Source organism: Asterias amurensis, chromosome 1 (genome assembly GCF_032118995.1).
Source record: "Asterias amurensis chromosome 1, ASM3211899v1".
In the NCBI taxonomy this organism is placed as follows: domain Eukaryota; kingdom Metazoa; phylum Echinodermata; class Asteroidea; order Forcipulatida; family Asteriidae; genus Asterias; species Asterias amurensis.
In genome coordinates, this window is record NC_092648.1 from 13039749 (window position 1) to 13063671 (window position 23923).

The window sequence follows — 23923 nt, forward strand, 5'->3', positions numbered from 1 at the left end:
ACAAAAAACACAATGTCCACAGATTTACACTACACTTACACAGTTTGGAGATAATGATAGTATAAAGCTTCCCTTAAAATATTACGTGCTGAGGTGCTGTAGTTTTTGGGAAATGAGTAAAACAATGTCATGAAAATAATTTTAATCATCTACAAACATATTTTCATGACATTGTTTTACTCATTTCCCAAAAACTACAGCACCTCAGAAAGTAATAATTGAAGGGAAGCTTTCTACTATCATTATCTTCAAACCCTGTAAGTTTAATGTTAATCTATGGACATTTTGAAAAAGTACCCAAATCCTTTAAGGCACGAACATGATCAAACTAATATATAAATGTCATACTGTATAAAATATTGGTCGTTACAAAAGAGTATTATACACATATACGTACATGCAACAAATGACAAACTTATTTTATTCTATTCATGTATTATCGTATTTATGGCAATGCAAGCTACAGTACACACATACCTTTGAGGAATTGTTTTCCTCCATGCACATACACTGTACACTACTGTATACGTATAATATATTTGTTTGTTTGTTTGTTTGTTTGTTTATTTAGATGATCTTCCCATCAAGAGGGACTGCGCAAACTCCCTCAAGGGGATACAACAGCCCCGTGGTCTTGTACATACATTGCTTTATTTTATGTAGTGTATTATACACACAAACCAATGTAAATGTACCGTATCCCTTGGACTTTGTGGTTCCTAAACTATTGTTTCTATATATATATTGCTTTTTACAAAAATCTTGTTTTATTTCATGTGAAGCGCCTTGAGGCCTGGCATAAGGCATTATATAAATACCCTTTTATTATTATAATAGATGTTAAATTTGCATCGGGGATAAAGAATATTAATTTTGGTTTTTACCCATACACCGATGTGTGTTAGCACTGTATACTCAGTACTTTCCCGAGTCCTGTGAAAAAATATCACAGGCATGTTACTCGGGTGGGATTCGAACCCACGACCCTTGCAATTCTAGAGCAGTGTCTTACCAACTAGACTACCGAGGTTGCCGGCAGCTAGAGGCAGTTCGAATCCTATGTTTTGGCAGCGGGTACCGCAACGATATAATAGATGTTAAATTTGCATCGGGGATAAAGAATATTAATTTTGGTTTTTACCCATACACCGATGTGTGTTAGCACTGTATACTCAGTACTTTCCCGAGTCCTGTGAAAAAATATCACAGGCATGTTACTCGGGTGGGATTCGAACCCACGACCCTTGCAATTCTAGCCTCTAGCTGCCGGCAACCTCGGTAGTCTAGTTGGTAAGACACTGCTCTAGAATTGCAAGGGTCGTGGGTTCGAATCCCACCCGAGTAACATGCCTGTGATATTTTTTCACAGGACTCGGGAAAGTACTGAGTATACAGTGCTAACACACATCGGTGTATGGGTAAAAACCAAAATTAATATTCTTTATCCCCGATGCAAATTTAACATCCATTATATCGTTGCGGTACCCGCTGCCAAAACATAGGATTCGAACTGCCTCTAGCTGCCGGCAACCTCGGTAGTCTAGTTGGTAAGACACTGCTCTAGAATTGCAAGGGTCGTGGGTTCGAATCCCACCCGAGTAACATGCCTGTGATATTTTTTCACAGGACTCGGGAAAGTACTGAGTATACAGTGCTAACACACATCGGTGTATGGGTAAAAACCAAAATTAATATTCTTTATCCCCGATGCAAATTTAACATCTATTATATCGTTGCGGTACCCGCTGCCAAAACATAGGATTCGAACTGCCTCTAGCTGCCGGCAACCTCGGTAGTCTAGTTGGTAAGACACTGCTCTAGAATTGCAAGGGTCGTGGGTTCGAATCCCACCCGAGTAACATGCCTGTGATATTTTTTTCACAGGACTCGGGAAAGTACTGAGTATACAGTGCTAACACACATCGGTGTATGGGTAAAAACCAAAATTAATATCCTTTTATTATTATTATTATTATTATTATTATTGACTTGCGGGTACGTATACACAATTCAATATCCCTATTATTTGTTTAGGTCAAGCTGTAAAATAGCTTGACATTTTTTATAGAACGGGAGTTGAAATGAGGCTAGGCTTCTTTGTTTCAGGAGAGACCACCTAACTCCGCCCACTTCAAGGTGAGGGCTACACTTAACTTTCACCAGGGGAGGGTTTCCACCTACTCCTGGGGCTGAAACAGGGTACCCCTTCACAGTCCATAAGGATGTAGGCATGTGTATCATCTAATATAGGAGCCTGGTTGGTGGACAGAATGCACTACCTTCCCAACTTTTTATGAAGCAATTATGGTTATTAAAGTGGCTTGCTCAAAGGCTCAAAGTGTCATGGCTGGGACTCAAAACCCACACTGCTGCTGCTGCAGCAGAGCTTGGGTCTGGTCACCTGGACCGCTCAGCCACAACACACTAAATTAATAAAAAAATATTTCACTGACCTCTTTCTGAGATGCTGGGGCGATCTCGACAAGTTTGTCCACCTCTTGCCAGACGGCTCGCTGGGCATCTTTCCTGCCCTGTGTGTGGAAGGCGATCTGGCTGTTGCTTCGTCTCATACCGCCCTGTAAACAAAAATAAAACAACAACAAAAGGAATTTATTGAGAGAACTGAATATTGTTGGAGTTTGGAACACAGTTTTTGTGTATTGCTGAGGTCTCTTAGGCAAAATTTGGAAGAAAAATGTTGACATTTACTGTAAATTGGAGAAGGGAAAAATAAAATTTCCACAGTCATTCCTTCATTGATTGACTGACAGACTAGGGGTCGATTTCACAAAGCAATAAAATCCATCATAAGCAGATTGTCAGTATCCCCATAGTGATTTGCATTGTGACATCACACTTTACTATGCAACTACATGTCATGTACGATTGATTTGCAGTTACGATCAATCTTGGCACTTTGTAAAATCAGCCCAGGGCCTAATTTCACAGAGCTGCTTAAGCCAAAAGTACCGCTTCAAAATCCCTGCTTAGCAATAATAAGCAGGATACCAGTCAATAAATTGTACATGTGACATGGTATCTTGATTGGTAATTATTTTCTTGTACATGCATAATGTTATTTTGTTTAGCTTATTTCTGTGCTTTTTAAAGCGACTCTCAAAAACAAAAAGTAACTAAACACAAAACAATTTTGCTTTTCAAAATAAGATAACCAGTCAAAAAGCAATGTCAGATCCTTTCTTTGTAGTCAGAAAACTTGTTAAGCAATTTTCTCTGCTCAAAAGCAGCTCTATGAAAGGGCCTATGTCCAATTTGACAAAGAGCTAAGATTCATCTTAACTGTGTATCAATCTTTGTTGAGAAAAGTGTAATCTGTCACAACACAAATGGTGATATAAACGACTCATCTCAAAGATGATTCATTGTGCTTTGTGAAATCGAGCCCAGGGTACATAAATCTGGGCAGACTCTCTGCAGGATGTCCACTTGACAATCCTACTGACTTTAATACCAGACAAACTCCCTTGAGAATGCATTTCTCAACCAAAAATAACAAAATAAAGAAAAATATAATATTAGGCCAACCAGGCATACTCCCTAGAATGCAATCCCCCCCCCCCAAAAAAAAGAAGAAAAAAATACTACCAGGCAAATTCCCTAGTAAGTATTCCTCAACAAGAAATAACAAAATAAGGAAACAAATAAAATATAACCAGGCAAACTCCCTAGAATGCAATCCCCAACCAAAAATAAAAAAATAAAGAATTAAATAAAATATTACCAGGTAAATTCCCTTACGCATGTATTCCCTCCTAAAAAAAATGTGTTTTTATATTTATCAGTGTGCAAAGCAGTCTGTCTGTCTGTCTGTCTGTCTACAGTATGAATCCTTCCCCATTTTGAACATTTTGGAACGTTTACATAACATACATAAATTTACATACATACAAATAAACCAGTTAATTGCCTCAAGTATGTTGACATGTATGTACTATACATGATGGAAATTTGAGTATCGAGCGAGGGGAGTCAAGTGCACGGGAATCCAAAAGTCATCCGAGTGTTGGTTTGAATCCAAATCATGGCACATGAGGTATTGTTGCTTCTCCTCACCCAGGAGTAAATGGTTACCTGCGAGTGTAGGAATTGCACCTCTGCGACCATTTAGTTGCCGGTGCTGCATAATCCTAAGGAGTTGAAATGGTTTCAGAGAGCTTCAAGCGAAGGGTGGCAATAAATGATTTTTTTAATTTAAATTTTTTACCCATACACTGATGTGTGTTAGCACTGTTTAAATACTCAGTACTTTCCCGAGTCCTGTGAAAAAATATCACAAGGCTTGTGATATTTACTTGGGTGGGATTCAAACCCATGACCCTTGCAAATCTAGAGCAGTGTCTTACCAGCTAGACTACCGAGATTGCCCTGTTACGCTAGAGGCAATTCAAATTCTATAAAGCAATTGGTTTAAAAGTGCCCAATCATGGCAAAGCTCCTATGGCCAGTCTTTTTGAAAAGATGGATTTAACACACACAAAAAAGAGGATGCAGGCGGGGACAATCAACTGGTATTTCTATTTATTTGGCCCAAGGTTTAAAATATATCAAATAAACAAGGACTGTATATTGGGTGGAGCACTGAGAAACACACTTGTTTATTGGTTTTCAAAGCAGTTTAATAACTTGTCTAGAGACAGGATAACAGGTGGATTAAAGATACTAAAGTCTATAGGCATATAAACAGAAGTGTCTTTGCTCATCCAGTAAAGTCTCCCTTAGCAGCTGAGACTGCAGCAGCCGGCGACTGCAGGAAATCCAATTGTCTCCACCGACTTCAGGATGGTTATGTACAGAAACTTTTGCAAAGTTTGAGCCTACACATGTTATTAGTACAAACTCCAGTACATATTTTAAATGAGCAATTAAAACAGCTGTGCAATACTTTTAATGATAAGTTCATAGAATAAAAAGAAGTCCTAAGATTAAGAAGAAGGTGTGTGCCTAGCTGTCTACAGATGAGTTTATATTACTTAGGCTTCATTCTGGAGAAAGCACCTGCAAATAACATGGCTGTCAGATTTAGAACTTGAGGTCTCGAAATCAACCATCTAAACGCACACAACTATGTGTGACAAGGGTGTTTTTTTCTTTCATTATTATCTCGCAACTTCGATGACCGATTGAGCTCAAATTTTCGCAGGTTTGTTATTTTATGTACATGATGAGATACACCAAGTGAGAAGACTGGGCCCAATTTCATGGCTCTGCTTACCTTAAGCACAGAATCGGCGCTTGCGGAAGCACGGAATTCTGTGCTTACAACAAGCGTATTTCACGGGTTAGCGGCGAATTTTGGCTTCTGCGTGTGCGTACTTCACATTACTAGGCAATCTACGCTTACAAGACTAGCGCAGAAATTCGGCGCTTGCACGTAAGCGGGGAATCGCGATCGTAAGCGCAGAATTTGGCGGTAAGCAGAGCCATGAAATTGGGCCCAGATCTTTGACAATTACCAATACTAGTGTCCACTGTCTTTAACACACACTACTTCAGGTCCTGGATATTCATCTCTGGAAGGGCAAGGCCATTTTCATTTTGCAAAGGGCACTTCCATTAGAAAATTACCAAGGCAAAGACCAGGGGCAACGGAGGCCATGGCAGGGTCATGGTCGTGTGATAAAGGCCCGAGTCAAAGGGGAGGGCTTTTATCAAATGGCCACAACCCTGCATCAATAAATTCACACTTGATAAAAAAGTCTTTTTTTTTTAAGTCAATCATGGAATTTACCAAGATGGAATTTATACTACAGTGGAAAAAAATATATATATATATATAAATTCAACCCCTGAAAAACTCAATGACAATCCAAATAACGTAGGTTTTTACTTTTTATGGCACTATTTTTATCAAGATTCCTTTCAATCTAGTCAATACTTTTACCAATATCTTAAAGGGTCTGTATGTGTTTGGTAATGACTCTGAAAATGAATGGTAATCAAAACTTACATGGTAAGAAGTACAGCAGCTTTGGATTATGCATTTTGAGAGACATTTAACTTCGAAGAGCTGCGCACGATTATTGAAAAGTTTAGACCCCCAAAATTTGAATTTATAAGAGACCGTGTATTTCTTCAGGGATCATTTCTTCCTGCGAGGAAATTCGCTCAGGGTTTTTCACCGATATCTCAAAAACGCCACAACCCTTTGAAACGAAATTTTCATAGGTTAGTTTCATTGTATTCTACATTTACATGTGTATAACAGGATTGAAACATTTGACATCCAAAAAAACAAACATTTATACAGAACCTTTAAAGGCAGTGGACACTATTGCTAATTACTCAAAATATTTATTAGCATAAAACCTTACTTGGCAACAAAGTAATGGGGAGAGGTTGATAGTATAAAACATTGTGAGAAACGGCTCCCTCTGCAGTAAGGTAGTTTTCGAGAAAGAAGTAATTTTCCACGAGTTTGATTTCGAGACCTCAGAAATAGATGAGGTTTCGAAATCAACTTGCATCTGAAAGCACACAACTTCGTGTGACAAGATTGTTCTTTTCTTTCATTATTAACTTGCAACTTCGACGACCAATTGAGCTCAAATTTTCACAAATTTGTTATTTTGTGCATATATGTTGAGTTACATCAAATGAGAAGACTGGTCTTTGATAATTACCAATAGTGTCCAGTGTCTTTAAGCTACGCAATACTCCCTGATTTGATCTGAGCAGTAAACAGGAAGAGTATTTCCCAGGTGGGGCACACTGCACTGCCCCCCATGAATACCTGAGTTTGACTATGGAATTTTCAAGGGTTTTTTTTTTGCACTGAGAAGAGAGACATTGAGAGAGACTGCACTTCAAGCTGAGAATTTCACTGTGGTTACACCCCTAAAATAAACACAGCTTGATCATGAGTGGGTCTCAGGGGCATTGACAAGTGAAATTTAGGGGGGGAGGGGAGAATTCATGCCATGCCTCTGATTTTCTTGCATATAATATTTCACACAGTAAAACAACAAAGTAAAAAAACAAAAGCATGCTGCTAAAAAATCAGTTGCAAATAATCCTTGACCAATTTTCAAGAACTGTCGGGAAAACTTACAGGACAAGAAGTTTGGGGCCTTTTGGGGTTTTATCAGGGTTTAAAATTGCGATATAACAGTTTTGCTTTTCAGAATCTTCTGAAAAGAAAACCATTGGGGAAAGTATCATTTAAGTTTTTAAGCACAACATTCAGCCAGAAAAGAAAATGAGGTGGTCAAGTTGAAAAAAAAAAAGATGTTATATTGTCAATGTTTTTTAATATAATGTCAACTGCACATTGTGGCAGTAAACATACATGCATTGTAAGCACTAGTGTTTTGTGATGCCATTTCCAATGCTTGGACAACATTTCCAGTAATAGTGATTTTTGTGGTTTTCAAATCATATCTTTACAGAATTTTGTTCAGACGGAAAAATTTCTCCTGAGGATTGGTACTGGTTCTGGTAAGAACTTTAAGAACTTTATAATCAGTGAGCTTTTCAGATTGAAATTGAGCTGGCTCCTATTTCCTGCCATGTTCTACTCCAGAGTCTGTTGGACCTGTTGATGCTAGTTTTTTGTAACTTTTGGGATGTTATTTGGTACTCAGAAAAAATGAATCCTAACTGCCTTTTACAATTAATTCAAATCAAAACCAGCAAAACAAACAAAACATAACAAATCTGGCATTGTATTCAAATGGAATTACAAAGACAAATGTGATTTTTCCTTATCAATGGAAAAACAAGTAAAGCCACTTCAGGAGAGACAACTCGGCACATCCATTCAAAAGAAAATAGAAATGCGTGAAAAGGCCTGTGAAAATCTCAAAAAGTCAACTGCAAAAATTAAACAGTACTTTACATTTGTATCGCCATTGGTTGAAGCATTTTCCTCTTCTTTTTCCTGCTTGCAGCAGCCATTGTCGAAGTGAAACACCGGCATTTTTACCCAACCCTTGTTGATTACAACCAACCTGTCTGCCACTTCTTGCAATAAATAAAGGTTGATTCACAAACCTCTGATGGCCATTCCCGCTAATCACGTGTCTGCCAGTAACTTTTATCAGGGTTACGAACAGTAACATACATCTTTTCAAAAATAGTGCTGGCACCATCATCAAGACCGTACTTCCCGTCTCTGTTGTTGAAAATTACTTCATAAAAAGTCTTGGGACTCACCTTTTTCCATGTTACTATTATGCTTTCTAGAGCATTATGATCTTTACGGAATGGCGCCTCGTAAATTTTAATTGTTATGTTATGTTTATAATAGAAGGCTTGTATTACACAGGACCACAGACCTAAGGCCAGTGATTTTAATGCATCAGGGCAAGTATCAAATGAAGGACAAGTCCAACAGTCTTGTGCTTGGGGCAAGGTCATTTTCATTTTGCATCTAGAGCAATAATGGTAAACACACATAAATAAGGCCAAGACCGGGGCAACAGTCCGTGAAGTATATTGGAATTTTTTCTGCTGCCACCTATCATTCTAAAAGTCTCACATTGCTTGAATTGGAATCAGACTGGTCAACCAAGGACGGTTCACCAATAGTTCATTCAACTCTACATTACTCTACTTTTTTACGGGTAGTTCCTCTTCAGAAATTCACAATAGTTCAATTTCTTTCCCTCATGATTCAATCGTGGAGATGTACACGTACACTGAAAGCTGTGGTTTATGCACAGGTATTAGTTACAGTTTTGAACACACCAATAATCCAAGTGAAGCCAACATTGAAACAAGAGACAAATTATGAATTTAGTACTGGTTAAATGTTATGAATTTAGTACTGGTTAAATGTTACTTAAATACATCATGTTGCAGAATTACAATATTTAACCATGCTCTAGAATTGCAAGGGTCGTGGGTTCGAATCCCACCCGAGTAATATCCCTGTGACATTTTTTCATGGGACTCGGGAAAGTACCGAGTATAAAGTGCTAACACACATCGGTGTATGAGTCAAAAACCAGATTTAACCAACCTTCCTACCAGCACAACCACACAACAACTCAAATAAACCACCCAGTTAAGTTTTGAATGATGAAACAAGTACAAACCATTACATGCCTATGAAATTACATCATTTTCTCAGTGATGGTATGCTGTGAACACATACAACAAAGTTTTAATTGGTATTTAACTCACTGAAAAAAAAATGAAAACATTTGCCAACGGTGGTGTACAGTAACTCAGTACTTACCAGGTAGGGATGAGTATCTGATCCATTCATCACAGGCATTTTGTATTCAGCAGAGTTTTAATACTGTTCACTTCACAAACAATGCATAAATGCAACGTGTATGAATCAATAAGAATCATTCAATTGTTTCACATCTAGAGACAAAAACTCCTCAGTTTCAACACAATGCAGTGCAGCTTAGGTTGACAGCTTGTTGTATAGCGAGGCGAGTGTCAGAGCAGGCAAAACACACACGTACTACACGTGGACACATCAGCACTGACAGCGCCACATCATCACACAAGTGTCTCTCCTCGAAAGTCTTCACTGAACAGCAAGCATGCAGTGGGAGGAAGTTGGCAGTGGATTATTATTAAGCCCAATGAGCACTGTAAGAAGCGATCATGCACTAGTCTCTCCACTGTACATGCTGCCTGTACTGTGTACTGTAGTATCACTCTGCATAATCCCAATACATACAGTCATAACAATTACAAGGCAGTAATCACACCTGTTTCCAGGGTAAGTAAATGTGTACACAAGAACTCTTAAGTACAGTGAGTGTACATTGCCCTGGTGTAAAGTAAATTTTGGCTTTTGGGAGTAACTTTTATCATGATTTTAAAGCCCAATGGGACTAGTAATACTAGTGTCTCCCCAATCAAAGTGCTGCGTTATCTTCTACAATACAAGTTACAATCCATGCAGAAGAAGCAAGCTTACAAGTAGCCAGTTTTTGTAAAAATAGCCAAAAGCTACCTCTGAATCTACTGGTATTCATCTTAATTCAAGAACAACAAAAAAGACGATCGAAACACAATCGCAAATTTACATTCCAAGACTTTCTAATCATAGAGCAAGGACCTCTATGATAGAATGTACTATAAAATGCCTAAAGGAATCTACAATCTAGGAGAGTGATTGCGTGCTCCATCAGTGGGGCTCCAGACAACGAATCATTACGGTAGTCTTGCCATCAAGGAAACATGTGTACAAATTTGGCTGCATGTCCAGACTGTATTATCATACAGTGTGAAATGTGACACATGCTGTAATTGACAGAAGACATGAGAGAAGTCTAATGAGAATACTGATTACTGACTTCAGGGAAATTTCTTGGGCTAGCATAACCTTGGTCGCTTTGGAAACTTTACAGCAAGTCAAATTCTTTCAGGCGGTAACGGGTTAAAATTATTATGGCTTAATTTTTACAATTCAAATTTTATTGTAACATTGTTAACAAGCTATAAGAAGACAGTTCTTCCATAAAGAAAGTCCTTTTTAGGTCTGAAAGTGTGTTCTGGATACAAAAAGCTGGGTGTGTTTTGACACAGCCCTTTTTAAAAATACATTAACTCAATGTCTGAATCATTTTTTAATTATTTATAGGGAGCCACAGTTTATATTCCAGCAGAGCTCTCCCTTAACACTGGTCCGCTGACCAAATGCCAGCTTAATAAACACCTGAGTATCTAATCAAACTTCACTCCTGAGTATTCTGGCTGGCTAGCTCCAAGTTAAAAAGCATCCCTACACATATTTAACATAGCATGGACTTGGGAAAAAAACTGACAAGACTAGTAAAATACACAAGCTGGCTGGTCCCTCTGGCCGGTCACTACAAAAGTTAAGGGCTTCTTCTGAAAATGTTTTGTGTAAATCCAGCACTAGTGAGACTTGAAAATATACAGTATTCCTCCATATATGCAGAGTTGCAGACATAGGGTTTGTTATTATTGGCAGTTGCCTTGGAGACATGTCTGGCATGAAAATGAGAAGATGTGTCTAGTAGTATGCCTAGGAGAGAGCAATTTCCTTGGTAAAACTTTCTTGGCTTAATGCATAGATTATGATTATGATGATCAATCATTGGGTTTATTTATATACGTTGATGCCAATCACTTATTTCCGTAGTTATTCAGGATTTTCTAATGAGCAGGGGTTCTCCAGAGGGTTTTTCAAGAGAAATTTTTCTCAGCATTCTGAATTTGAACAAGGTCCTCGGAATGTTCAATAGGTGTTTATGTTAAGTTTTAAAAGCCCTACTGTGAAATCAGGGGCATATTAATTGGTTATATGTGAGATTAAAAAAAAAAAATTGAGCTAAGGTAAAAACATTTTTTTTAGTATCAGTATTTAAGCCCACAATTCACTTGTATCCGCCCAATACGCTAGCTTAAATGCATGGTTAGAGCCCTGTTTTATCTCAGAGGCATGTTACTATTTCATCATTGATGGAAGCTTCTCTGACCTTTTGGAGGACTAAGGAATTCTGTGTTTTTTTTACAAAACTGTCACATTATCATCACTCCTTCAAAGTGTGTATGATTTAAATAACCCTATCAGGTTTATCACATGTCTTACACAGCTATAACAATGAATCACTTGCCTGGCATGTCAACATTCAAACCTACACACCCTGGATCTTTCACTAATCTCAACTCAACTTTAGAGGGCAGCATTTAGATTCTTTGGAGTTTATCTGGGTGCGCCACACTCAAATTTAGACCAAAGTCTATGCACCAGAATAATTACCAGTTTTTTTAAAATCCTATGATTAATAATGTTTTTGGGGTAAAATAACAATCTGAACCTAGGAGTTCTATGCTTCATCTTTTGAGGAGACTGGATAAAATTAGGCTTTAAAATTTGTCCAATTTGGCTTGGGAAGTGGATAATTCCCTCATGGAAACTGACAGCAAATAGGTTTGGAAAAAATAAAACCAATTTGGGGGAGAGGTGGGTTTTTTCTAGGCTACTGAGCAAAATTCCCAACAGCCTGCCAACAATTTTAATTGCCCGAAAATAAGTTTGATTGGTTTTCAAAAGGCTGAGAGGCTTTAAATAATTGTTGGGTATTTTTGAAAATGTAGCATTTAGAAGGAGTTGGTTGCAACATGGGGAGTTCATTTAGTGTGGTATGCAACAAGAGACCTTAATGCAAATGTCGTCATTTCAGTAGGGCGCCCTCACCTACAGGTCAAAAGGAGGTTGTTCACTGGCCAATACTGTGCGCCGCGCGTACAAATCTGTGCATTTCAATTGTTTCGTCACCGCTTTTCCTCTCAGATGGCCAATACGGTCTATCTAAGTAACATTTAGAATTTCTTGGGAGAAAAATGTATAGGCCCTAGTAAAGCATGAACACACATTTTTGTTTGCACAATTGTACAATTATCATGGCTAATTATCATATTGTCTTGTCATGTCCCAGCTCATGTCCTTGAGTAAGGCACTTTTACCATAAATGATTCTCTTCACCAGGAAGTATTAGAAACGGGAACCTGATAGGAGGGCTGAGACACTGTGATGATGAACAAGTGACAGGGAAAATAATTGTGTACCAACTGGGCTATCACTCGCACGAATTTTGTGATCGCGAATGTAGCGGAAAATGCAGAGAAACACAGACCAAACATTGTGACACACAAATGGCCACTATGTTTTCCAATTTAAAGACTTGTAGTCTTTGTTCTAAAATAAATGTCAGAAACATTTAATGCTGGAGGGCATTTCAGAGCAATGAAAAATTGCTAGCGTAAACGCCCTCTATTGGTGAAATATTGAGAAGGGCCTATGCGATAGCATACAAAGTCAGTTACAAGCGCATTGACCAAAGACTTGACGTGTCTGGGCATGCAGGAACAAAGTTATTCCTCGAAATTGCAATATATTATCACTGGCCATACTACATGACAGCATTGTTGCCGCTTGTCTGCACGTGAAGAACATCGGCAGCATGGTCTGCGGTTAGTACATGTAGGGGCCTACTGTGTAGGAGCACAGCTTCATGGAATTTGAGCTTCGTTTTGATGCACGAAAAATGAGAATTTATTGTCAGAAAACCCGATGTGTTTTCTCATATACTAGAATTTTGCTAGGGCTTCTGTAGTTGCGATAACGTAACCCGACGTTGAAGCAGGAGGGTTACGAGGTATGCTCGACCGCAAAACAGGAATTTGATCCAACATGTACAATTTCGACAGCTAGACAACAGATTTGCTCAATTTTTACCACTCGTAATACCTCGTATCTATACCTAGTAACCCTCCGGCTTCGCCCTCTGGAGGAGGGTTACGCTTTCGCAACTAAGACTTCTGATGGTTGGCTCAGCTCAGTGTATTCTGTCCCTGCCTTTCACCTCTGTAGACCTAGGTTTGGTTCTTGGATCGGAACTTTGCATGTCGATTGGAATTTTCAGTCCCTACCTGACTGCATGGCATGATGGGTTTTCCTCAAGTGTCTAAACTCTACAAAAACTTGGTGCGATGTCTCCTTTATAAGCATGCTTTGACAACTATATAATACAGATTCAGAATACATATTAGGAAAAACTTCCACTATTCTGACACCACTTTTTTATTTTAAACCATGAACAATGATGATGATTCAACTCATGTTTTTACAAATAAAAAAATAAAACTAAAGAAATACAATAAATATCATTTGAAAAAATAAGATAACAATTTATTTCATAAAGAATGAAAACGAGGTGGCAGGATACGGACACTTTCTAAAGGAATAATAACATCATTTGTATTTTTTTTATCTTTTCTTTTTTTCCAATGTTTATTAACCTGCCATTCATTGCGGTGGTGTACGTGCGGCGAGAGATCACACTTTCACTACACAGTCTAATCCTACACTGCACTGCCCATTTGCGATACATGCATTTAAACTAGTTAGTAGCTGTAGTCGCTGAAACAACTGAAGTGCAAACTAAGCAGTTTTAATCTTAGGGCTTAGAATTAGTACAGTAATTAAAATTTAACTTACTATTTGTTGTTGCAAACAGTGTAGATTCGGAACAATATTTTGACACGTTCACGACTCGACAACCCCCGCCTTTGATGTTGTTTAGTATGGTACCATTACTTCGTTGATTATTCTGTCGTTTAAAATTACCAATGAATACTAGGTACCATACATATTGTGCTCGTCCAAAAATTATGATTACGTCACTTTTGCCAAAAGACAACAATAATGCGGCAAACCAAAATATACTGGTACGGTTATAATTAAATTCAGTCCCAAATATGTATTATTTTATTTTTACTAATGCATTCGGTTATTTTAAAGCATTTTTTTCTATAGAACACGATTAATTGTTATTTAACATGGCCTTTTCTAATAAAATTTATGAGGAAAGGCCATGTTAAATAACAATTAAATCATACCTTTTTTCCACTTAATTGTTTCAAAATTAGAGAATGTTCATATATCTCACTACATTGCTTCCTTTTTAAGGTAATTGTGTTCATAATGAAATTGAAATAGTCAATGCCATTGTACTGTCAGGTTATCAAACCGCTGGTACATGAAACATTGTGTTTTTCAAACTAGAAACAAACTTTTTAAACAAGGGAAACCTAGTAAGATGGGGAATCCCCCATCCCCAAAACCACTCCCCTGTGGAAATTTTCAATAAATTATTTTCGCAGAAAAGAGTAGATTTTAAGTTCCCCAAATCACATCATTTCACTACTTCAAGCGACTTGTAAATATTGTTTGAAGTAATTCAAAATTTGAACAAGCAATTACATAAACACATAAATAATACACCAAAAACCATGAAATTCTTCTAAAGTAATTGTATTACTTTTATTGACATCTTTCACTGCACACAATTGACATAGTTAAGTTTTATAAACAAATTAATTCACAAATATATTGATTACATCTCTTAAGGAAGTGTTTTGTTTTTGTTTTGCTCTCTAAATTGTTACATCGGTTTTTTTTCAATGCCTTGAGATACGACGACAAGGACCTTAACAAATTAAATAAAACTTCTAAATAAAAGTTAAATATAAAACTCAATGTTTCAATGTAATTATGTACTTGAATTATTTTGTATGAAAATTGAACAATTACATTGCTAACTGCCTCCATGCCTCCTTGGTGCCCCATGAAATGTTCCAGTACAAATGTCAATTGCCTTGTTGAGTGCCCTTCACCAAAAGGCATTGCCCTTACAAGAATGGGTGAGGGTTAGGGTTAGGCCGTTACAAGAATGTAGTACCATAGAGCTAGCGTAGTACCTTGCAATCTGGGAGACTTTTTACAACAATCAGATAGATATTTAGAATTACATTCAACATAAAATGGAAACAATTTCCATAATAAGGGAGATCGTCAAATCTGATCGTCAGAACATGGACAGATTGGTTTATTTTCAATGAACTTCCTGCAGAATCATGGAGAGTTGTGTGTGCAATAATTCTTTCCCTTGATGTTGAAAGAGCTTGACGATGATTAAAGAGATAATATGATGGCCCAGTTGATGCATTGTCAAGATATAGTCATCAAACCCATCTTGGATGAGGTACACCGGCAGTGATATAGTCATACATAGCATGACTTGTCGAGTTTGAGCACACAACAGATAACAGGTACTTTGAAAATCTACCACCTAGCAATAAAATATTCAGCCAATCAATTTGTCACTGAGCTAACAAATCATTCAGTCAATCTTTGCAGAGTACACATCAAATGGTCATCAATCAAAACTAAAATAATTCTTTGAATGTTAATATCTCAACCATGGAACCAAAAGTCACTTCTGAACTATGTTAATAAAGGATATTATTGCTCAGACGATTAAAATAATCAGAGACATTTTCATGAGTTTTTCCTCAAAGGAAATAGAAAAAATAAAAATCAGTTTTTTCTTTTCTTCTTTTGAGTTGTATCGAATTTCACAGTCTTGACATTATGATGAGTTAAATGTTCACCATTACTGACATAACCCAAAAGAGAAAAAGAAAAAAACATTGATATGTGGGGAAGGAAGCTGCAAATGGTGTTCACAACTGTAAGAAAACACATAGGAGGGGTGGGGGAGGTTGACTTTAGGATGATTTGAACATTATAATACTTTTGGCACTAAGTCTTGAGCCTTAGAAATCAAACACAGAGAACGCAGAGCTCATTTCTTGGCCATGTCTGCATGGGAAAGCTGAATTTGCCAAAACAAGTGTTGATTGAAGGTGTGGATAAATAAAACATATTTATTTGTAGTTTCCTCATATTTGCCAAAATGGTTGTGCATACACTGAACGTGCACAGCTATTGATGTGACCAAGCATTCTCCATGATCTATTATTTCCCGGTTTGAAGCAGGCATTGAAGAATGATTTTTAGGTGAAAGTGTTTTCACCCTTCAATCCTAAATGGAGAATTCAAACTCACTCATTCATTCACAGTTCTCAAACTATGCAAAATATAAACCAGGTAATTTGATATTATACATTAAAATACACATCAATTGATATTATGAAGACAAGCATACCAGCACCTTCATCGGAACGGAAATATTAAGATTTTTTGTAATGTCAATAGTTTACACTCATCACACAGATTGTGAGGGAAGTGATTTTCTTTGTGCAGGTATCTGAACTACGTAATTCCCAGCTTCAGTTTAGTTTGGTTGGTTAACTTTGTTGCGCCGGGTTTTTGTTGTTAGTTCTTGTTGTTCTGTATACAGGCTGCTTCTTAACATACCCCTGATTTTTTAAACTGCATTATCAAACACTTCTTCAGTGTCTTCTTCATGAAACTTAATGCTACTTTGAATTGGATTGAATGCCTGGCCATGAAAAGCAATAACCATTTTCTCTCAAGAGTTGACCTAACACCACTTCAAGCAGAATCAACAAGTCCTATCTCTAAAAAGTACTATCTTTATCTTCCACTAAATCTTTGTTTATATCATGGTGATTGCCAATTTATGTTCAGCTATATTTGAGCTAAATCGGTAGTCAGACTACAGTAGGAAGAATATCATGCTTTTAGATTATAAACTGTCAATCATTTTATCATTCAAAATGTTTCTTTAGTACACAAGTAATCTATGCTCGAATTTACAATCAAAGTGCAGGATGCCCCCACAAATGAGAGTGAGAAATCTTCTTTTTTTTCTTTTTTTTCTAATTTCAGAAGGAAAGAGTTGTTTCTGCAATCGAAGAATGAAAATATATCTAGCTCTTTCCAGCTTAGAAATAGTTATGTGGAGGCAGACCGCAATTTCCAAATCATCTGAGAAGGGGGGAGGGGGAAGGGATAGGGAATTAAACAAGTAGTACGCAGTGTTTTCTTCACAGTTGTGATTGTTGGAGTCATTGGCCGAGGAAAGACAACGCAGCCTCTTTCTCCTCCATCAGCTCCTTAGCCGTGGCGTCCATTTTCTCCCGGGCAAAGTCGCTGATCTCCATCCCCTGGACGATGGACCACTCTTTGCCGCTGATCTTGACTGGGTAGCTGTAGATGAGACCTTCTGGGATTCCGTATGAGCCGTCGCTGAATACACCCATTGAAACCCACTCATCCTGTAATGGGCAAATATCGTGCAATGATAAAAGGGACGGCGATACATGTTTTTTCATACCATGTTATAGGCCATTTTAAGATATGGTGGACACAGTGTACAATGACACTACGTGGTTTGCCACCCAAACCAAACAGTGCACTCCTATAGTGCCCACCATTCCTCAAAACGCTAATTAGTTCAACACAATGCAGACTAATCAAGTTTCAAATCCTACAATGTAAAAACAAATAAAAAACATTGGACTTATTATTGTTCCATGTGTCTTGAAATTTCTATCCAAAAAGAAGGGAGTCATTGCCTTAATCTTATGGGACCAAAGCAAAAACATGTGCATAACAAAAGCAAGTGAACCCAGTAGTCACAAACTACACATATCAACTGTTGGTTTTACTGTTGAGCTTGAATCTTACATAATAGCCAACAACTATCAATTATCAAAGGCCTTGTTCAACACCGCCATTTATTTGCTTATTTAGCAATAACTCAGGAGTGCGTTTTCAAAGTTGTACCCAATAATTGTTTTGATCAGTGGCCAGTGATTAAACAGTGGCCAATTCAATCGGGGAAAAAATTGGTAATTACCGTAAAAACCCACCCCAGAGGATTATAACCAAAAAGAAAGTTATGCTGGGGGGAGGCATGAGAAGATCATACATCAATGGGAAAGAGATGCATTGAGCTTGTGATGTCATAATGTAAGGTGTCCATTGCTTGGACAAATAAACAAGCGATAAAGTAGGGTGTAGAAATTTAAAACGGGGCGTCCACACACTCCTCTGGTTGAACCCATTGAACTCACCGGCTGGGTGCCGAACCACCAATCGCGCATGTGATCTCCGATGGCCTTGGCTGCGGACATTGCACTGGACAGCTTCCTGGCAGCAATCACAGCAGCACCACGAGTTTGTATGGTCTGTTTAAATGAACAAACAACATAATGATAGCAACAGTTTTCAGCAGTTTTTCTTCAGCAAACAAAAAGAAATGCGTTGGTCAATGAAAACATTTTGTCAGCAACTTGGGAAGAACATGTAGCAAAGTTTTAAAAAAGAAGGCATTTTAACTCAATGGGAGACTTTCGAACAAGACCTTTTCGCAAATACCCATTGCGCAAGCGCTAACTGTTGAATGAGGTGCATGCTGGTCTAGCTACCTAGAGATAAAAAACTTGAACGCTTGCTAGACCAGCATGCACCTCATAACACGCCTAATGTCCACAAGGTAAGTATTTGCGAACAAATCTATCGATTTGGTAAGTCTGCTGCCACCTAGCATCCCAAAAGTCCATCATTAAAGTTGCAGGGATGATAGTTGAAATGAAGACTTATATTCCATTATCATCTCTGCTGTGACAACTAAAGTGGTTCACCTTCCAACATATTGTGTATCGCTAAATTGATTTTATTTGTTGAACATTAAGAATTGGTGTAAACAAAATAAGTAACAACTACAGTGGTTCACTTTCCAACAAAATGTGTATCACTAAATTGATTTTAATTGTTGTTTAGAACGAGCGTAAACATAATAATTTTCAAGGTAAGTAATCTGTGCTCCTTAGAACTTACAGAGATGAAGTCTCCCTTGAGCCAGGCATCATCCTTAACGGCAGCGTAGACTGGTGTTCGCTCGTTGGTGACCACTACAGCTTGGCTGACATCAGGGAACTGCGTAGCGGAGTGGTTACCCCAGATGATGACATTGCGCACCTTGTCGCAGGGAACACCAACCCTGTTGGCCACCTTCAGGGGAAAAAAGCGACAAAGGTTTAAATTGTCATATGGACATGGCGAATAGACAAGCAATGTTTTCGGTTCAATGTTCTTCAATAGAAAAGGGCATTAAAACAGTAATCCAGACGATTGAACAAAGTTACCAACAGCAAAAAGCCAAAGTTTCGGTAATTGCAGATTAACCCTAACTCCCTATGCCCACTTGCCTACAGGTGACCCAAGTCCTCAAAAATTGTCATCTTCCGTGTCACAACACTAAAAATTTTGGACTTAGATAAGATTGGAATGCCCAACTCAGTGATAAGAAATTTGTTATTTAAGCAAAAAGCCCCAAGTGCTTCTGAATCCTTGATTTTGGCAAAGAGGGATGTTGTAGGATTTGTGAGGGTAAGGGTTTATAAACTTATGTTATCTTTCTTTCCATCCACTTTTCCCACACATGTTCTTACGATGATACCCTAAACTACTTTCGCAAATCTTCCAGCCATTTAAAAAAGAATTCTTTTGAGAGATCACCTCACATCACAAGGCCAGACAGCCACGTCATGGTGAGGGCTACACTTCTAACTGATTTTTTATCAAACCAAACCAACTGCCCAAAGGGGCTCGTTGCCTAGTACTCCTGGGGCTGAAACGGGGTTACCCACTTAACAGTCTGTAAGGGTATAAGTATGGATATCATCCACTATCATCCTTACTAGTAGAGCAAAATGCACTTCCTTCCCAACTTTTCCGCTACTATGGGCATTTTGGTACGAGCCATTTCCTGCCATTATAGGTGGTTGTTTTGACAATTGCGCGTGCTTTTGTGTACATGCTCAGGGCTTCAGACGAGAGGTTGGATCCTGAAGCCGATTCCAAAGCTGAAGCTGTGGTTTTGAAAGGGGTCATAGTCTCTAAAGGGCTAACCAAACACCCCTCTAAACCATACTAAACATCATCTCCTGTGCAACATGTAAACTAACTTACCTGATATTGAGCCCTGTTTTGGTCCAGGCGAGTGAGGCAGGAGAAGTTGGCGGCGGGGATTGATGGTGCACATGTCTTGGTGATCAGACAGTTAGTGTTGGCTGGGTTGCCTACAACAAGGACCTGAATGAAGAAATGAAGAGTCATTATTTTGGTCTTACAGGAATGATAATGGGGAAACTTCCACATTTTGCCACCCATCTTTAAACGAATAGCAAAAGACTGTAGAACATGCACTTCAGAACAAGCAGCATTTGAACTTATTTGCACTGATGGCAGGCATGAGGTGTACAGAATTAAATTTTAAAAATGTCAATTTGATAAAGGATCGGCAATGAGACAAGCCTAAAATACTGGTTCTCTTCAGCACTACAACTTTTTTTAACAGAAACATATTAATTCCTTGCCAGTACCTTGTTACCATCTTGTCACCTGGTTACCAAATTACTTACACCAAGAATAAAAAAAACCTAAATTTAGTGGGCCAATTTAGGGGTAATAGGTCAAATTTGACAAATGGTGGCGAGTGCAATACCTTGATGGTTTTCTTAGCATAGTCGTTAATAGCCTTGCCCTGACCCTCAAAGATCTTGGCATTGGCTTTCAGAAGGTCTTTGCGTTCCATCCCCTGCCTCCTTGGCATGGCACCGACCAAGATGGCCACATCAGCATTTAGGAAAGCTTCCTTGTAGTCAGCAGTTGCTACAACATCTGTCAAAGAGGCAACATGTTTGTTTTTTATAATACACTTATCGAACCATGGGAAATGCAACAACAAACTGCACACAGCCCAATTTCATAAAGCTCCTGAAGCAGAAAATATTGCTTAACAAGCTTATGCTAAGCATATTATGAGCAGGATACCAGTTACACATCTTGCAAGCTTAATTTGTTCTGTGCTACTTCGTTGTGCTTAAGCAGCTTTGAAAAAGGGCCCAGGAAATAGGGCTTTGAAATAGGGCCCAGGTATAAAAACAATCGGTTACTTTGAGGTTGCTCCCAGCGGGAATCTGGCTTCCATAAGGACCCAGTGCCAGTTGTCTTTGGGCCTGATTGAATTCAACACAGAAGTCAACAGATCCACTGGACTACAGGCCAGATTTAATGACATCAGTTTCAGCACTTTTCAGGCCCAGCACTTTCAAGGCCTGGAATTCCATCTTCAAGAGGGTAAAGATATTTTCATTTTGCAAAAGGCACTTTCATTTCAAAATCTTAAAGGCTGACTTCAATACTTTGTCTTACCTTTGAGAAGTGGAAGAGAGCAATCACTGAGCTCCATCTTCACGCCCTCAACCACTGCCATCATTGGAGGGATATCCAACAGCAAAAGCTCCAGTTGCTAAGGAATAAAAAATACATTCAATTATCCTTAAAAGCATAGTGTGACTTGCAGTCCCCAGTCCAAGGTCAACTTATATGCAACTGATTCCACTATTAAAAATCAATAGTGTCAAAAACAAGAGTAGAAATACTGTATCAGTCTTAGGGTCATAACACACAAGGCAATGTACAGGCATCCAGTTCCAGGCAATCTCCAAGAAGAGGCCACCACTCACATTTGAATGTTCACATAATTTTTCTTGAGACGTAAGACCTCGTTTGAAAAACTATTCATGTGCTACCAAAGTGGGTCCTGTAGCATGTACTGCAGTTGGTTATGAAAAAAGTTCCCTGGTGTGAAAAGGCCCATAGAGGCGTTGCTTTAATGTACATGCAGGCCTGATGCCTTACTATTCAGAGGGCACTTAAGGCAATTTCTCCTTTATAAAGGGCACTTCAATGAGGAAAAGATAGATTTGTAATGGAGCACCAAGACCATCCATGACCAGGGACATTGAGGCAATTGCATTTAATGCTTCTGAGAATTATCAGACCAGGGCTTATTAATGCATTTATTAGTAGCAAGGTGGTCAGCCTTATGTAGGCATTTCGATATTAGACCTAAAATGCTGTACCTGGTCAGCTCCGAACACATCCCCTTTGGCGATGGAGTACAGCAGGGAATAGGCGATCTGACCAGCAGCACCAGTAACACACACACGAAGAGCCTGAGAAAAGAAAAAAGAGCAATGTATGTGAGCAGGAGGTTAACTTAGGCAAGGATTGTATCTGAAGGATAAATAGCAATAACATTTTTAGTTTTTACCTGTGACTAGCCAACAGGGTTCAGTTAGCTTGCCCTTTCACTAGTCCGTCAGCTTTACTTTATTCTTATTTCCATATTTTTCTTCAAATTTACTATTGTTTAATTTTCTTTTGATCGACTTGACATGGAACTTTGGCAATCAAACTCAACCTCCTTAAAGGCAGTGGACACTATTGGTAATTACTCCAAATAATTATTAGCATAAAACCTTACTTGGTAGCAAGTAATGGGGAGAGGTTGATGGTATAAAACATTGTGAGAAACTGCTCCCTTTGAAGTGGAGTGGTTTTCGAGAAAGAAGTTATTTTCCACAAATTTGATTTCGAGACCTCAAGTTTAGAATTTGAGGTCTCGAAATCAACCATCTAAGTGACACAACTTCGTGTGACAAGGGTCATATTTATCTCGCAACTACGATGACCAATCGAGCTCAAATTTTCACATGTTTGTTATTTTATGCATATGTTGAGGTACATCAAGTGAGAAGACTGGTCTTTGACATTTACCAATAGTGTCCACTGGCTTTAACTGCATTAAAGCATGGAGCAAAATACATAAATTATCCTTATTGCTTTGTTGTAAATATACAACAAAATTGCGATGGTTGTTTCTACGAATATGATCTGTTGAAATGTTGAACATGAATTAGAATATTCAAACTGTTATTATTTTGGGATAACTTTCCGTATGGCGCCACCACTTTTTCACTCATTTTTACTAAAAATAAAAGAGATATCTCATTGAGGTAAATTAGATACTATATTATTTCATTTCGAATGAAAAAGTGGTGGCGCCATACGGAAACTTTTCCTTATTTTGTAAAAAATAAATACTGCATCTGTATCAAATAGTTTGTACATACACAATCAACCATAGCATAGGGGTCGCCATGTGTGGTCAAGGTCAGGGTGCCAGCAGGTTTTTTTAAATCTGGAATTTTGATTTGAACTGAATTTTTTTATTTTTTTATTATTTCATTTCAAAGTAAAGAAGTTTTTAGTTTTGAGGTCTTTCACTTCTTATTTTTATTTATATATTATACTTCAATTGCTGAAATGGAAAATATCATAATGTTTCCAGAGCAATTTCAACAATCAAAATGTATTTTTTTAAAGGTCGACTTGTCTCTTCAATCAACTGCATGACTACACTAACGACATTCGGCATTATTTTTGAAGTTCATGGGATGAGGCGGCTGCTTTGTTTTTTGTTTGTCGTTTTCAGCTTTCACTTGAACTCGGTGCGATACTTAGACAAACAAAACAAATAGTTCATACTTTCTATTTTTATTAAATAAATGTATAAATACCAACCATGTTTCGTTATTTATACTGAAGATTCTGCAGTTGAAGATTCCAAGAGTCCTCCCTGATGATCTGAGAAGAATGGTACCGGCAAATTTTCCACTCCGTTGCACATATCACACGTACGATTTTTATCATGTGAGGTCAAAGTTCAACACTTGGAAATCACGTCCAAGCGCATCGGATTATGTTGTCACATTGTACTTACTAGGGACCAGACTAAATTGATTTTGTGCACCCATGCACCACGTGTTCATTGAGTTTACA

General features: G+C 38.1%; 2 protein-coding genes across 4 annotated transcripts in view; both read right to left on the bottom strand.

The window, feature by feature from the left end:
• The window catches only part of LOC139946104 (UTP--glucose-1-phosphate uridylyltransferase-like), a 30989-nt gene extending 16955 nt beyond the window's left edge, over nucleotides 1–14034 (bottom strand). Inside the window, exons 1-2 of one of the 3 annotated variants that reach the window (XM_071943725.1) lie at nucleotides 13955–14034; nucleotides 2454–2576 (exon numbers count right to left, since the gene is read on the bottom strand). In XM_071943725.1, the coding sequence (XP_071799826.1) occupies nucleotides 2454–2570 (117 nt within the window). In that variant the 5' untranslated portion in view covers nucleotides 2571–2576; nucleotides 13955–14034. Of the gene's footprint in view, nucleotides 1–2453; nucleotides 2577–7855; nucleotides 7969–9199; nucleotides 9528–13954 lie in introns of those variants that run through there. The other 2 variants (XM_071943718.1, XM_071943709.1) reach the window with 2 other exon arrangements.
• Nucleotides 14035–16783: 2749 nt separating this feature from the next.
• On the bottom strand, nucleotides 16784–23800 carry LOC139946119 (malate dehydrogenase, cytoplasmic-like). Its single transcript, XM_071943736.1, has 8 exons — nucleotides 23666–23800; nucleotides 22162–22254; nucleotides 21449–21545; nucleotides 20739–20914; nucleotides 20204–20326; nucleotides 19070–19243; nucleotides 18304–18417; nucleotides 16784–17502 (listed from the first exon to the last, which is right to left on the bottom strand). Exons 1-8 carry the CDS (start codon nucleotides 23666–23668, stop codon nucleotides 17293–17295), a joined length of 990 nt encoding a protein of 329 aa, XP_071799837.1. The 5' UTR covers nucleotides 23669–23800; the 3' UTR covers nucleotides 16784–17292.
• Nucleotides 23801–23923: the final 123 nt, after the last annotated feature.